The following is a 17,725-nucleotide window of genomic DNA, read 5'->3' as shown; positions in this document are numbered from 1 at the left end:
CGCTTCATTAAGAATTCAGAATGACTTCGAGAGCCAGAAAAGAGAGCCAACTGTGTTTGTTGCACAACAAACTCAGGAAAGTCGTTTCTGTTTTCTTTGTTTTGACTATCTTTTGCCGCTTTTTGCGTTTCTATTGCCGAAATTGTCCAAGAGTTACGCAGGTAGTTCTAGTTCAATTTTTTTCATACGCGGGATCAATGCGGGAAATCCCGAGTGGGCAAAATGGGCCTATATTGCCCGCTCGGGTAGCCAACCAGAACACAGGATTCGCTTCATCTTGCCCACGGGCGCTGCGAACGATGTAATAAAACTGTCAACAGCTACTTTATAATGATACCGGAAAATTTAGGGATTTTTCCGTGTGGTTGTTTAAGCATACTTATCCGTTGGGAAAGATTGCTATATAACCCCATACATAAATTATGCATTCCATTTCCTAAAGACTAAATATAAAGGTTTCTTTGCAAAACTCTATGCATAATTTGAATATATCAACAAAGTTGAAATGGTAAATAGGCCACCGTTACGATTATAAAAGCTGACGTTTCGAGCGTTAACCCTTCGTCGGAGCGAATAAGGGAATTGTGGGTTGTGTGTGCTTGTAAAGGCAGAAATAGAAACTACGTGATTGGTGGGAACATGACAACGAGAAAAACACGAATAAATTAGTGGAATGAAAAGCGTTCGTTGATACCTGTGGGATTTAGACTGCCGGTTTGAAAGATGAGCTTTTTTTCAAGAGTTTTCCGGCTTTCCGTGCTACTTAAGTGTAAGGAAAGACCGCAGATTGCCATGTGTTGCTTAGAATGGTTAGGTAAATTAAAATGTCTAGCGACTGGTTTCGATGTGTCCTTGTCATTCCTCTCCACGTCGCGAAGGTGTTCTCGGAATCGGTCACCTAGTCTTCTGCCTGTTTCGCCGATGTAAATCTTTTTGCAATAAGTGCAAGTTATGCAATAGATTACATTGGCGGAGGTGCACGTGAAGTGATCGGTGATCCTAATGGATCGTTTGGGTCCCAATATTTTCTCAGTGTTGTGAATGAAAGGACACGTTTTTCATCGTGCACGAGCGCATTTAAAAGTGCCTGGTTGGTCATTAGTCTGAAAACAACTTCTGACCAAAAAATTGCCCATGTTTTTGTCGCGTTTGAATGAAATGAGCGGAGGCTGCGAAAAGATAGTGCTTGTCTCTGGATCGTTTTGAAGTAATTTAAAGTTTTTAAGAATGATGGATTTAACTGAGTGGTTATTAGGGTGAAACGTGAGAGTGAATGGAATGCGGTCGGAATCTTCCTTTTGTGACGTTTGTAGTGCTGAATGTCGATCAATAAGTTGGGCGCGGTGGTAACCCGCTTGATCGATAGAATCAGGGTAACCACGTTTATCGAAAAACTGGCACATTGACTCTGATTTGTGGTGGAAATGTAGTGATGACTCTGATATCCACCACAAATTAGAGTTAAAGTGCCAGTTTTTAATGGATGGGGTTATATGGAAATCTTGCCATCCGTTGTTTTTGGTATTCTCAATTCATGCAAGTTCTTTCATTGTGATATTTTAAAAACATAAAAAGCCACAGTAGTTTTTGGAAATAGATTTTGTATTACGCAGCTGTATCTCGTTACTTTTGTTGTTCGTTATTAGTGGAATTCTATGTATATAATTATTAGTGATCTTTCTGGAAAAATTGGTTCTCATGGGAGTTCGCAGCCGAGTTTAAACTCGTAATCTCAATTTCCTTTCATATGACCAAACTTAACACCAACCTTGCATAAATAAGCAGAAACTTTCATTGCCTTTTTTCAACTTGTTTTGTAAGCTGTTCTGTTGTAATTACAATAGGTATACTTTAAATATCGAAGCTGTGAATTCCCACCTAAGTTTCCTAATTTTAATGGCCTAAAGTTTATTGAACCTGCTCTCTCAATTCCGACATATGAATATTTAAATGTAAATCATTTAACTCCAAAGAGGCCTTTACCGTTCTTTTATAATCTTATTCAAATAATTTCAATTTAGAAGACAACAGAACTTCGCACCAGTTTTATATTTAAGTAATTACTTTGTAAAGGTTTTTAGATTACATCCTTGATTACATCTGGGATTACGAATTTGGGTACGCTAGAGGTCATGTCAGTTGTTGGCCTGATCTAGAATAAAGTTTACTGTGGAATCAAAAGATTGTTTCGTCCATGACGTCCGTAAAAACTCACTTGAAGCGGTCGCCTGTACTAGGAAACCATGACTAGTTCCCGTTCTCGCTGCCGAGTCGTCTCTATTAAGCTAGTTCTCCCCGTCATTGCTATGCCGTTCGCGAGAGGTCAGTTTGGGCGCGAAACCTATCGTCACAATATTACTTTGCACTTTTGGCACTTATAGGAGTTTTAAGACTTCCTAGGATTTCTAGTTAGACTAGTAATATCAGTCAATCGAGATAAGCCACGAGGCAGAGATTTTTTTACGAATGAAGTGTTAAGAGTAACTACGCTAAGGCGGATTTTTTGAAGTGTTCGTTTTTTCCTAGAGTTGCATGCTTAGAGGGAAGGAGTGGGGAGGGATGATAACTCCTTGCAAATAAGCGTGCACGCTTTCCGATAACTTTTCAGACTGCTTTGTTTTTCGTTAATCGATGGATGAGCTCAGTCAATTGACATTTTGTTTTTAGGCGAGCTCTCTGACTTATTCTTCATAGTATGATTTAGATGTACAAATTATTTCTTTAAGGTGAAAAATTTTATTACAAATTTATCTCCCCCACCCCTTATCCCGAATGAGCGCTTCGGCCCCGGTGGGGCACTTATTCGAGGAATTCTTTAACATGCACAATGTTTCATACGCAGTTGAAAAATCTTGAGGGAATTAGATACAAATGGTTCCAAAAGCACAGGATTTAGATATAGAGAAGGGGTACCCTCAACCCCTCCCCCCGGCGATAGCTAATGAGTGGTCCCCAATATTTTGTAATTTTTGAAAAAGTGATATGGTGGAGAAAATTCAAGAGAAATTTCGAAAAGAGATTGTTCGACAACTTTAATTCCTTGGTAATCACCTTAAATGTGGCCGCCTCTATGACTGCTGGATTTGAACTAAAAAATGTTCTGGATGAAATACCTACAAACCTAACTCCCACCAATTCAGACAGAATAAAACAGCTGATTATCCTGACTACAAGAATTTGTTTCCATTAATCTGATCAACAGAGAAAGTCACTCTTGTTTGCACCGACAAAATGTGGTACATATTACACAGAGAAGGATAAGATGTGCTTACTGACTGTGTGGGAGGGCTGGAGCGGGTTGAAAACTTCGAAACGTTTTTTTCAACCTTAATTGAACCTAATTGCATACAGTGGACAACTACTGAAAAATATCCAACAGTTACAATTTTTTTTTCAAGTGCGGGGGCGGGGGGCAGTCCAGGGGGACACGCGCACTACCTAGAAGCGCCAGTGGGAAAGATGAAGCGAATCCTTTGTTGTAATTGGCTACCCGAACGGGAAAGATCGGCCTATCTTACCCGCTCGGGATTACCCACTTCCATCCCGCGCAAATTGGACGATTTACAAAGTTCGTTATTTAGGGCAATGCGGCAATGGAGTCGTAAAATCGGCAGGTACCTGTTGGAACTAAGAAAACATGGACGAGTTTCGTGAGCCGTTTATTGTGCAATAAAAACCATAAAATATAAAAGTTAGAACACAGAGTTACATGGATTTCCTAGTGCTCGGTAAAAGACAGGTCATTCTTGATTCTTATTGAAGCGATATAGGTTTGCTATATGATAAATCCTTGATTAACCAAACTTGTTGGGTCAAATGGCTGGATGTTAGCCTTGTTCCCTTTTTTTGCCTTTTTAGGGACCTTGCCTTCGTCTCAGTCCTTAAGAATGGAAAAGAGAACTGTGCCATTTTCCAGCCATCTTGACCTCACGCTTAGCAAATAACGAACATATATAAAGTTATTTTGAAGATGCTTATAATGTTTAAGCTTTTTCTGGACTAAGGGCTTTCAAACCGGTTTAATATCTTACTTTCGTTTTTCTTGTAATGAATTTATGCATACAAATGAAATCGATTCAACACTAAAAAGAATGTGAAAAACTTTGCAAAATGGAAAAAAACATAACCACAACACACAGAGAAATTAGATCCGATGAGGGATAAAAATTATCTAAGAAAGATTTCCGGGACAAAACTTCACAAGGAAAATGCTTCTTAAAGTCCTTGATATTGAAACTTTTCAGTCCGTAATCAGCGATAAGCTAAATGCGTATGATTCAAAACTTCAGCGAACAAAAGACATCTCCTGGATACATTCGACGGGACTAGAACAAGTTTTTCCTTGACACGCGCATGATCAGAGCTGAGAGCAACAGAAGCATCATTGGACTTCTGACAGATAATCTTCCATGTCCTGATAAAATGAAAAATATTGATTTTAGGACAATTTACTAATCATTCATTTTCATGGTTATAATTTGGATATATCAACAAAGTTGAAATGGTAAATTGGCCACCGTAACGATTAGAAAAGCTGACGTTTCGAGCGTTAGCCCTTCGTCGGAGCGAATAGAGGAATTGTGGGTTGTGTGTGCTTTTAAAGGCAGAAAATGGAGCTACGTTATTGGTGGGAACAAGGCAACGAGAAAAACAAGAATAAATCAGTGGAATGAAAAGCGTTCGTTGATCCCTGTGGGATTTAGACTGCCGGTTTGAAAGATGAGCTTTTGTTCAAGATTTTTACGGCTTTCCGTGCTACCTAAGTGTAAGGAAAGACCGCAGATTGCCATATGTTGCTTAGAATGATTAGTTGACCAGATAAAGGAAAAAAGTTAGTGTTTCTAAAAAAACAAAACAAAAACAAGCAAATAAACAAAAAACTAAAACATTGTCGTGCTGCTATCTTAGCAAGTGATTAAACACTTAGATGATTATTCACGCAGAGTTAAATGAGGTATACTTTCCAAAGGAGAAAGATGTAAAAATCTCATATGTGCCGCGTTACGAAATACAAAATTATCAAAACTCATTGCTATAACACACCTGCCTTAAAAGAAGCTTTGAATCCCTTGTATAAAGTAGTAGAGTTTCTGTCACTGATGAACTGAACCCAAACCATGTTCCCTCGGCTCAGTATCGAGTTCGGCTTTGTACTTCCACACAGGCGACTAGTCAGGATTGGACCATAGTGGCCATATATTAGTTGAGGATCACCATCAACGACGGATGCTTCACGGAACTCAACATAATAATTTTTGCAATCCTCACTGTCTTCCAGTTCAAATATGTCGAAGTCTATCTGGACCTTCCGTCCCTCAGGAACGATTAAAAGCCACAGTTCTGCGTACCTTGGGGGTAGTTCTCAATGTCAACTTTTGGTTTGCCAAACTCAATGGTGTCATCTTCGGTTGCAATTAGATAGTTGGTCTTCCCCACTCCAAAATGAAAAATTAATTATCGAAATTAATAAGGTTATCCCGTATGTAGCAAGAATGACATTCAGGTTCATGCCCTGCCATAGCTAGAGGGTGAACACCCTGTGGTTGGAGACTGATGGAGAGTCTAAAGCAGTAGGCTGCAAAAACCTGCCGGCTATAGCCGATGAAAATGGAGGGGGGGGGAGCTTGATGTCAAGAAAAGCTCTGGGACGCAAGGTGGGTCCTTGGTTGTTGTGTGTACGCAAAGCTCAGGAGTGAGAAGGGTGAGTTTTGGACTCCTCAGTCTCAAATTGTAGATTGCCCGTGGGTTGAAAGAGACGTAACACAGAAACAAAACTGGGTCTAATAGATTTAGTCAAGGCTTAGCGATAAACTTTCCGTCTTAAAAAATAATGCAATCGACAAAAAATTTTTCTTTTGCGGTTTGACTCTTTCAGTTTGCCTTTCTTTTTCTCAGTAGAGTCGCAACTGGACTTTGTAAAAGCCTCCTCTCAAACGATTGACTAAATTTCCACCCCGGGAAAGTCTTACATCCAAGCATAATGAATGTATTGCACTATCTTTATATTGAAATATTTTCTGTTTCTCCCTGCTTCCTCGATTGATTGACCTTTTGCTCCTTTTCTTGTTTGGTTGTTTGTTGAGTGTCTCATTCAAGATAACCATCAGCCGTAAAATGGCAAAAACATTTTGCCGATAGGCGTAAAAATTGGAAAATTTGAACCGTTAGTCATAGAGGAAGTTAACCGTAAGAAATTTCCCCTTGACTGTGATGGAAATAAATTAACCGTTAGCTGTGAAATGGCCAAAATTGTAACCGATAGCTGTTCCAGCCATCATCCTATTGAGACCTTCTTTGTATATTATTACCCACCTATGATGGACGCGGCTATGAAGGTGAAATTAAATCCTGTATAATGTACAGTATCATCCGACACGAAACGAAGATAGACCATCGATCCAGAAACACTGCTGTAAAATCTAGCTCTCCAGTGGACGTTGATGATATATCCCTGTCAATAATTGTCGCTATATCGTCCACATAGTTTAGTGCGCAGGTGTAAATCGCGGTAGGAACTTCCCCTTTGAAGATAGTCGCACTTGCAATCAGAGCACATTTCTACGTTTAACCAGAGAAAAATATCACGAACCGTTATCATTGGCTTCCAGCTCTTATCAAACTTAAAGACAAAATAAAGTATGATCCATGATCGATGAAGACAAATATAATTTTCAATCACTTTGAACCTATTTACAATGGTTTTATCCGTTGTCGGACCGTGTTGGGCCTGAAAAATCCCATTACACGTTTGTTTGATTGAGAATGGTAATTGAACTGAGTAATGAGCCCGTCGGACAAGTGCAATTTACAGGCTTTGGAAAATTTACGAGTTATGATTTATCCCAAATTTTACTAGAAAAATCATGTTATCAAAGCAAAAATATCATTGTTTTCCTCTCTAGTAGTTTTTATTACGTATCATAGTTCACTGGTTTGGCCGTTTGCCTTTGGCTTGTTGCTGGAGTAGTCGGGCTTCTCCCTCAAGAGCTTGCCTCAAGCTTTTAAACTCTCTGTCACAAATAATCGAGCGTTTGTACTTTTTCTTTGTTAGGTATCGGTCGACAGCAATAACCATCATACCAAAGCTTAAATGTTTGCATGCTGTATATTGTTAGGTCTGAAATCATACGCGTAATTTCAAAATCGAGAGGGCGCGTAGGGCTAGTTTGATTTGAAATCACAAGTATGATTTCAGACCAAGATTGTATGACACAGAGTTCAATAACCACTTTATTACATCCATTCTGAAAACGCAAAATTCAGTCCCTCAAATACAGGAATTTTCATTCCGTAGAAATATTTTATTGATCCAGTACTGAGCTGGTTTGTAAAATGTTGCAAAAGTTGTCCTTCCTTTTCCAGCAATTTAATGAGTTACCTTAAAGAATCCTTGAAATCTGATTGGTTGTTGTGTTTTAGTGAAGCTGTTTCATTGGCAGGGGAAAGATGCGATTAAGAGCAAAGGGTGCAATTCGTGAATAAATTGCACCATTGAGAGCCAGGCAGATTGCAAGATTTTTTTTCTTAATGAATGTGAAAAAGATTTTCATAACTATATTGTGATAATGATTATCAGCATTATTGTCAGTCATTATCATAACATCAAATTAAAATACGAAAGGCAATCTGGTAATTGCGCCAGGTACTCGAAGCGTTACAGCTCAATCAGATGCAGCTTGATCCACAGAATATTTTTATATTCTAGTCCTCTTATTAGTCGTGGGTACGCGAAGCGTACAAACGACTATTAGAATGGGGCAGTATATGCAAATGTGTCACTCACTCAGATGTAAACAAATCGATATGTCGACGGCAGATCAATATTGATAGCGACCTTCCGAAATTATACGGGGACGCCTCTATCACATTTCCGAAGTAATGCTGTGACGTTAAAATTTAACTCGACCTTTTATCGAAGGAGTTTCGATTTTAATTAAAATACTCGTCACAGTTAGCACATGTGTAACCGAATTAAAGCTCTTTGAAAGCCTAAAGGTGTAACTATGAGTGAAGACGCTTAATACAATCGCTTTTCCGCGATCGTCATTCGCCATCATTTGCATTATTGGGGAATATTCCTCGCTGTTCCCGGGTATGTTTTGTTTTTAACAAAGCGTCCAGGTCACAACCGTTCTTAAATACAGTTTCAAGCCATCGTTCTTCTCACTGCGAGCCGTCCGTATTTATATCGTTATATATCGCTAAAATGAGTAAGCGGCAATTTTTTATAGGGGAAAGCGAAGCGTTGTTTTCGTGACTGGTCAATTGTTTACTTTTCTGATGGTTTTACCTCTCGTCTTTTTGGTGACTACGCAGACATTAATTTGTGAAAATCATTGTGTGTACACCCCTGAACGTTAAAAATATATGAAGTCCAAGGAACAGTTTTGGTCTAAGTCAACATTTTTGTCAACAATTTGAAAATATACTCATATCGGTTTAAAAGGTGAAGAGTTCGTAACATACAAAAGCTGTCTTTTTTTTTTTTTTTTAATATACGATGGCTTCAAATTCTATTTGAGAACGATTGTGGCCGCTTTTTTAAAAACAGAATTCAGTGGCCACTTTGTTAAAAACAAAATATGCGAAGAAACGGGCAAGGAATATTCCGAAATAGTGCAAATGATCATGAAAGTGATTGCTAAAAGGCGATTGCGTGACACTCGGTAAGTTGTAAGATGACATATGTTATCATGTATCAGACGAAATAACAGTTTTCAAAATTTCCAGTCTGCATTCTGTACCCAATCTGCAGTTTGCACCTAGTCTGCATTTCGTACCCGGTTTGCAGTCTGTATTTTGTACTGACCGATAGCTAAAATGTGAACTGTGACCATTCAACTGTATCCAGGAGTCACCCATTGGAATTTAAGTATCTTCAAAACTCATTCAAGCGTAATGTGTCCATGACTTAGGGCCTGATTACATGAGCCGGGCTGCTTTGGTGTGCCGAGATGACATTCAGCCTGGTATTACATAAAGCGAGCCAGCCCGGTTGATGGCTATGGTGATGAACCGCGGGAGACCGGAGCGAGCTTTGATTTTTTGGCGCGAAGAAGGCGCGAGCCTCTCGATGTATTATGGCGGGGAGTTGTACTTTTCAAAACTTGCACTACGAGAATGCGGCGAATGATTGAATTTGCCCTTTTCCAGCAGTTGGCTGTCTTATCTTCTGCATTTATGCAGTTGCATGGACTGTGATATCTGTTTCTGCTATATAGAAAGAGGAATATTGATTTGTTGGTGACTCACTTTGCGCGGAAGAGAAATTTAATTGTTAAGAAGTGCAAAGAATTGAAACTTCGGCGGCTCCGACGAAAACAACGGACAAGATGGGTCAACGACGGGAGAACGGATCAATGGTGGCGGAACATGTTCTCAGGCGTATCACCGGAAGAAGATTGGAAGAAAAATTTTCGAATGACAAGACCAGAATTCGAAGATCTTTGCGAACAACTGCGACCCCGTATATTTCCAGACCCGAAATCCCCAAATGGCCGGGCACTTTCAGTTGAGAAGAAGGTGGCATTAACACTGTACTACCTGAAAGACACAGGGTCTATGTGGATGACTGCGAATACGTTTGGAATTCACCAGTGTACCGTTTCAAAAGTTGGTTCGGAAGTTTGCGACGCAATCACAAAGCATTTAGGACCAGAGTACATTCATTTGCCACGAACTGTAGAGGAGATGCAGAGAAAGGTTTCACAATTTGAGTTAAAGTTTGGTATGATACAGGCATTTGGATGCATTGATGGTACCCATGTTCCTATCAAAACGCCATCCACTGACTCCCACGACTATTTTTGTTACAAGCAGTACTATTCACTCAATGTACAAGCGGTATGTGATTATCGTGGGATGTTCATAGACGTGGATTGCCGATGGTCAGGTTGTGTCCATGATGCAAAGGTATTTGCTAACTCAACCTTAAATCACAGGATGAGAAGTGGAAGTTTACCACAGACCTTCAACACGTTAAGTAATGAGTGTCACAAAGTTCCTAACTATGTCATAGGTGACCCAGCGTATCCCCTTACACCTTACTGCATGAAAGAATTCGAGTCATGCACAACCAACGCCCAAGTTTTGTTTAATGAGTTCTTGCGCTCTGCTCGTAACAAAATAGAGTGTGCTTTTGGACGACTTAAAGCTCGGTGGTCTATTCTAAGAAGAAAGATCGACTTAAATACAGACATGGTCCCCACAGTAATTTATGCCTGCTTTGTTCTCCACAACTTTTGCGAGTCTTGTGGTGGCAGCCTTGACGAGGAAGCAGTTAAAGCACAGATGCGCCGAAACCAAATAGAGGAAGATATCAACAAAACCACTCCTGACCCCGTTTATTCTTGCACAACTGGTGAAGGTGTTGTGGTTAGAGACACCCTTGCCTCATTTGTTGGTGAAATTGTCACCCACGAGTGACACAAAGAAAATATGGTGTATTCTTCATGTTTCAAATCATATATCCCTCAGTTCTACATTAATTTTAGAAGTAGCGAAATCATATGGTTATTCCCTTGATTTCCCCCTTGATCAGGTTGTGTTACTTTATATTATATGGTTCTGAAGATGTATTCTTGCTTTACCCTGTGAAGCCTTCAACGTGAAGCTTTTATCAAGATGATGTAAAAAACTGTGTAAATGGTTACATTAACTAAATAAATAATTTAATCAGTAGTCAACATTTCATAATACAGTTCAATTAAATCTTTATGTACCAGTAATCAGTTAACCCTGCTTAATTTAGTGAGGTGTTAGATAAGTAGCTAATTACTTCACTGAAAAGAAATTCAAGCTCTTGAAACTTAAGTTTCAAATCCACATTTTCTGGTCAAGGGTGTGACTATACTCGCATCACGAAATAAAGAAACACGTTTTTCTCCATTACACCAGAGGGTACGGCTAAAGGTAGGATATATAACTTTAAAACCTTGCATAAAAATTCCCTTCAAAAGTTTGAACATTTTATTCTAATCTATCACTTGTCCACTTCTGAGATTCCCTTAGCCTTTTTATCAAAGCAAGGCATCAAAGCAACTAATATTTTCTTTAAGAACAAGGCTTAAGGTAATTGAGAGATGGCCTATTCATTTTCAATGTCTACTGCACTGTTGTGTTCATATACATATATCACCCCACATTATCCAGTTACTGGTGGATCTAGGGGAGGCCCCCCTTACTTTGTTTTATTTTTTTGGTAATTGTCCACGTATTCAGCCCAAACCCAAATTTTTCCATCTGGCTCAACATAGCTCAAGGTCTGGATCTGCTACTATTACCTTCCAGTGAACTTATTGAGAGAATGAAATGGAAATTCAAAGCAGACATATTAAACAAAACATTAAACCCTTCATTTCCAATTCTATTAACAATTTAGAACATCTAAACATATCTTATGACTGTGAAATTATGTGATATCAAAAGTTCAGAACAAAAACAACAATTGCCTGCAACTAGCAGTCAATATTATTGGCTATTTAAAAAAATTTAACATTACAAACTGTGACAATAGCTTAAAGAGCAACTTGCAGTCTTTGGTTTGAACAGAATCGTTTCAATAATAACCAGAATGCTGTCTGTTATTACAAACTCATATAATGTAAAGTCAACTAGTTAGGCAAATACAACATCAGTACTTGTAATATTCTTAAAACATTAAAAGGTAAAAAGATGGCTGTCACCATCATCTTGCCTCAACTGTGAGTGATGACTGGATTGACCTATCATGCCCATGTGGCCTTCATGTAACCTTGGTGGTTGTGACATGAAAGGCACAGCTGTGTAAGACGGCTGAGTCATGCCTTGCTCAGGTAATGCAAGAGCATGTGCTAACATCTCAAATAAACGACTCATGGTTTGAGCTATGCACATCATTGAGGAAGTTACTGCCTGCATGGACTGAGCAAAAACTTGATTTGACTGTAACATACTCTCAGCTAGATCTTTTCTTGACTTATTGTCTTCTCTTGACTCATCTATAAGAATTTGATCTCGCTTTGCTGACGACAACTGTCGCTCCATGTGCTTCCTCTTGTTATCGATTAATTGCACAACGGGACTTGAGGACCTTGGCCGTTTCAGACCTCTCGACTGGTCTGAAGAGGCTTCTCCACATTGTGGGGACTGATCAGCTTGAAATGACAGGTCACTGGAGGTGTCGCTCGCGTTTTCTTCGCCAAGTTGTTTCTCATGGTTATGTAGTACACTTGATTGAACACCAAAGCTCAAAGGTTCCGTTGACGGCGATCCTCCCCATATCTTTACCATTAAATCATAGAACTCCATCACCAACTTTCCAGAACCACTTCTAGATCCTGTTGTCACAGCATTACAAAATTTTTGCCGCAATTCTTTTATCTTTTTCATCACCCTGGAATAACCTTTCTTGATCAGCGCTTTCTCTGACTTGACTTTTTCCACCAACTCTTTTCTCTGAGACTCCTCAACATCTTCAGGAATGGCAGTAGTTTCTTCTGGCCCAAACAAGTCAACATCGCCAGAAGAATACTTTCTCGCCATCGCCTTTCTCACTGCTTCATATTGCTTGTTTTTATCAACATTGAAGTCCACGTTGTGATACTCCATATTAGCTTTGAATTCACCGAGCGGGCGAAGAAGGTCATCCACCATTCCTATCGTCCTGTTACGTACAGGCCTGAATTTTTTTCAGGTCTGATTTTCACTGTTGCTTAAATAGTGCTTTACTGCGAAGGATCGTGCACATATACGTTTCATAACCGCAGTTCATATATATGTATTTCATATATATTTGTTGTTTGATTTATCATCTACGGGTTTATGTCGAATTAATTTGATGGCCTGCTCCCAGTTGGCTTGTTAGCTCAATTGGTAGAGCGCTGCACTAGTATCGCAGAGGTCAGTGGTTCGAATCCCGTACAGGCCTGAATTTTTTTTCAGGTCTGATTTTCACTATTGCTTAAATAGTGCTTTACTGCGAAGGATCGTGCACATATACGTTTCATAACCGCAGTTCATATATATGTATTTCATATATATTTGTAGTAAGTTTAAATGTTGACTTCATTTCTCACCCAAATTCAGGGAACCTAGGGGAAAATATATACTTTAAGAAAGGAGTCACTCCAAGTCCTAGGTGGAGTGGCAAGTTACTAACTTTCCCGAGAGGGTTCAGCCTGCACGACAGGGTGCATTTCGAGCACATGTCAGGGAATTACATGTTGAACGAGTAAATGGGAAACCAAAAAGGGAATGCACAAGCACGACAACAGGAAAAATCCCGTGCAAGCCCATGGCTCGTGAATCATGTAGTTTGCAACCTGGTGAGGAGCAAAGTACTGAGGAAAGCACTTGTCATATTGTCAGCTTCAATTTCATGATTCACTTTGTATCCCATTTACAATTATTGCTTGTTTAATTTACTGTTATGAAAACTTTGGAGGGCGGATTTTTAGCAAACAGCTCGATAAAATCAGGGTTATTAACCTATATAGCCCATTTTCTGAAAACGGATGTGCTCTATTTTCTTAAAAATAACTGACTGTGCTTAATAAACTTTGGCAGCATAATTTTTAGAAGTGTCAAGCCTTAGACAGTCTACACACAAAAAAACAGATTTTGACATATTTCCATCATTCTAAATGACTCTGTTTGGGTGGTATTTCCATTGCTAAAATTTCCTATGACTGTCAAGCAAAGTAGATGCGGCTTTAATTACTTTTAGCAGTTGTAGGTGCACCGACAGATGAAAACGTGAACATTGTATGCCCAGCACGCGTAAAATTCTAGACGTGATTTTTCAAATCTAAATGTAAGGGAGAAGGTACATGTGCAAGTGATTTCCCTTTTTAATGGATTAGCCTAAGTCTTGAAATTTGTCAATTGATGAAGGCCTTATTTAGTATTGCGTGACGTCGCGTTGTACATGCTTGAACTTTAAGCTCAAGTTTGCTTTATCTTTGGGCTCGCGATTAGTGCGTGAAACTTGTGAAGATCGTCGATCGGGGAGTAGGTGGTAAGTTTGTAGTCGATATCCTTCTTCTATTAATTTCAATAATTAAACACGATGAGTTGAAGAACCGTTGATACTGGAATCAACAATAATTATGAACTGAATAACAATTAATTTGTACACTTAAACCGAAACAATCAGGGTTTGAAACTTACGTGAATCGCATTGTCCTTTTTCAAGAATTAGTAATAAAGCTGAAAAAAGAAAAAATTCATTATTCGTTCGACTGAAAAAAGCTTGGATTTTATCTGTACTTTTTTTATGACGCATCAAGCACTTCTTTCTCTAATTGATTGAAATGGGCCATGGACCTTTTGTTTATGACCTTTGTTTATTAGCATTTTATTTATTCGCTGACGATACAAATCTGTTATTGGCCGACAGAGACCTTAAATCTCTTGAAACAGTGGTGAATATGGAACTAATGAATGTTTATAGATTGGCTAGCCTCAAATAAACTCTCTTTAAATGTAAAGAAAACCAATTTTATCATCTTCCATCCCAGCCAGAGGCGACTTAATTACAAAGTAAATCTGAAAATATATGATAATAATAGAAAACATTTCATTGACCTGGAGCGTAAAGACTATGTGAAATATTTAGGTGTACTTATTGTCCTTGTTTGGAGTCGGTCTAGAAAAGGAAAAATAAGGCGCTTCCTTCCCTCCACTAGCCTGGGTGGACACCTTGGGAAAGTGTTAGCACACCCTTAGCCTCCCTTAACCAGGGTTACGGTCCCACTGCCTTGTGGTGGCTAGGGATAGCTAAAGGCTAAGGGAGCAAACTCCGACAGAAAAACCGGAGTGGAGCCCCGTAAGGCAGTTTTGACGCTATATCATTTTCTGGCAACTCCTGCAGTCGACCTGGTCCCGAACGTACTGGCCCTGCCTTTCCTTCGGACTCTACCAACAAGACCGAGAGGGGGATTCTGGGACTTCGGCAAACCAGTATCTCCATATCAACCGCCCAGGCAAGCGCATGGAGAGGCAACTTCAGCATGCCCTACGGCTTCGCCTGGCATGGCAACAAACCGGGGAGTAGCAGTTACCGGCTCTAAGTCATGGCTTGATTGGCGTAGAGCCAGACGCCAGGGGCCATTCCTGACAGTGGGAGGGGCTTTTTAGTCCCATTGAATAGCTACCGCCCGCTTAAACTGGGCAGCCCCCAGTTAATAAGGTGCTTTCCCGCCATTGCCCACCTGTCTTGCTGGGGTGAGCAGGACGTAAGTCTGGAAACAGTCTGACAAGTGGGCTGCGACTTATTCACCTAAGAATCAAGGATCTATTAAAAGAAGACCAGCTCTTACACTTGGGAGTTGGAATGTCCGAACGATGCTGACCGGACTTACATAGGACATACGCGACATTGATGGGGCACGCAAAACAGCTGTCATCAGCAGAGAATTGGTTAGGCTCAAAGTTGATATCGCTGCTTTACAGGAAACGCGCATAGCTGGTTGCGGAAGCCTAACGGAAAAGGAATACACATTTTTCTGGCAGGGTAGAGATGAAGATGAGCCTAGAGTACATGGAGTTGGTTTTGCTGTCAGCAACAACATAGTACAGATGGTGGAGCCGGGCTCAACCAAGTCTGAGCGCATCATGCACATAAAACTCAATACCGATCTAGGTCCCACCAATTTGCATTCTGTCTACGCTCCAACCCTGACTTCGAGTACCGATGCCAAGGATACCTTTTACAGCCAATTGGATGATGCTATCAAACATATCCCAAACAACGAAGCGCTGATTCTCCTCGGCGATTTCAACGCTAGAGTGGGCAACGATCAAGGCTCTCGGCCTGATTGTCTTGGTCACTTTGGTGTTGGCAAATGCAATGAAAATGGTCGACGCGTTCTGGAGCTTTGCGCCCATCATAACCTCTGTATTACAAACACATTCTTTGGCGTCAAGCTGCGCCATAGGTTCTCGTGGATGCACCCCAGATCTAAAAACTGGCACCAACTAGACCTCATCATCTCAAGACGGGAACACCTTAATAACATTCGTACTACAAGGGCATACCACAGCGTTGATTGTGACACTGATCACTCCCTTGTGTGCACGAAGATCCAGTTACGTCCAAAGAAGTTCCATCGTGTCAAACAATCTGCTACACTTCGCATTAATGCTTCTGCCACCGCCATCCATGAAAATGTCTCTATATTCAACGACACCCTGAGCTCGAAACTCGGAGACTGCCTGGAACTTAACACAGAGGACCATTGGAGCCATATCAAGGACACCACCCTTGCTGCAGCATTAAAGGCCTTTAGCAAGAATGTACGCAAAAGCCAGGATTGGTTCAATGCAAACATCGCGACTCTTCAGCCGCTCGTCGAAGCAAAGAGGAATGCCCTGCAGAACCACAAGCGTAATCCATCACTCAGCTCTTTGGAAGCACTTCGGGAGGCCAGGCATCGTGCGAATGAAAAATGCAAGATCTGTGCTAACAACTTTTGGATGAATCTCTGTGCTGAAATCCAGTCAGCTGCTGACACTGGAAATTCTAGGGGCATGTTTGAGGGTATCAAGAAGGCGATTGGACCTACACAGTCCAAGTCCTCACCACTCAAAACATCAACTGGTGAAATCATTACTGATAAATTAAGACTGATGGAGTGCTGGGTGGAATACTGTAGCGAGCTCTATGGTAGATCGAGCTCTGTCTTACCCTCTGTCCTTGACTGCATTGAAAGGCTTCCGATTATGTTTGAACTAGATGAGCCCCCCACCAAGGAAGATTTCTCAAAGGCAATCAGTCACATATCGTCTGGAAAGGCCCCTGGGCTTGACGGTATCCCGGCTGAAGTCTTCAAAGGCAGTGAAAACCAATTGCTCGACAATCTCCACCAGCTAGTCTGCAAGTGCTGGGAAGAGGGATACGTTCCCCAGGAGATGAGGGACTCTATTATCTCAACCCTATACAAGAACAAAGGAGACCGCAGTGATCGCAACAATTACCGTGGCATCTTACTTCTGTGCATTGCTGGAAAGCTGTTTGCCCGAGTAGCATTATACCTCCTTCAAAAGATTGCTGAAAGGGTGTACCCTGAATCCCAGTGTGGTTTCCGCTCTAATCGGTCGACTGTGGACATGATTTTCTCTTTGAGACAACTCCAGGAAAAGTGCAAAGAGCAACAACAGCAACTCTACGTTGCATTCATTGACTTGACAAAGGCGTTTGACCTTGTTAGTAGAGACGGCCTTTTCAAGACTCTGCCCTTACTTGGCTGTCCTCCTATACTCCTGAGCTTCATCAAATCTTTCCATGATGGGTCTCGGGGTACAGTGCAGTATGACGGAAACAGGTTTGAGGCATTCGATATAAACAGCGGCGTAAAACAAGGATGTGTGCTAACCCCAACTCTCTTCAACATCTTCTTTTCAGTTTTACTGAATCATGTTTTCAAGTCTTCTGAAGAAGGCATCCTGATACGATCTCGTTCTGATGGTAAACTCATCAGCCCTGCACGCCTTAGAGCCAAGACCAAACTGCGTAAGATAGCCATCCGTGACCTTCTCTTTGCCGATGATGTTGCCCTCGTTGCTCACAGCACTGAAAAACTCCAACTCCTCCTCAATCAGTTTTCTGACGCATGTGAGGCCTTCAGACTTACAATCAGCCTAAAGAAGACGAAAGTCATGTGCCAGGACAATGCAGCCACACCTGCCGTAACGATCAAAGATTACACCTTAGAAGCCGTCACACAGTTTACCTATCTCGGCTCCA

At 40.7% G+C, this 17,725-nt stretch overlaps 2 protein-coding genes across 2 annotated transcripts in view; both read left to right on the top strand.

The window, feature by feature from the left end:
- Positions 1–17,725, top strand: part of LOC148723568 (uncharacterized) — a 401,859-nt gene that overhangs the window by 133,269 nt on the left and 250,865 nt on the right. The gene's annotated exons all lie outside the window — the stretch shown is intronic.
- On the top strand, positions 8,931–10,680 carry LOC111346545 (uncharacterized). The gene has a single exon (XM_088734252.1). The coding sequence runs from the start codon at positions 9,373–9,375 to the stop codon at positions 10,423–10,425; it is 1,053 nt and encodes a 350-aa protein (XP_088590378.1). The 5' UTR covers positions 8,931–9,372; the 3' UTR covers positions 10,426–10,680.

The sequence above is a fragment of the Stylophora pistillata genome, chromosome 9, assembly GCF_964205215.1.
Source record: "Stylophora pistillata chromosome 9, jaStyPist1.2, whole genome shotgun sequence".
NCBI classification, from domain to species: domain Eukaryota; kingdom Metazoa; phylum Cnidaria; class Anthozoa; order Scleractinia; family Pocilloporidae; genus Stylophora; species Stylophora pistillata.
The sequence above is the reverse complement of the archived record's forward strand: the minus strand, read 5'-3'. Positions and strand labels throughout refer to the sequence as shown.

Coding starts and splice junctions, on each gene's coding strand:
- LOC111346545 (XM_088734252.1), top strand. CDS start 9,373: ATGTTCTCAGGCGTATCACCGGAAGAAGATTGGAAGAAAAATTTTCGA.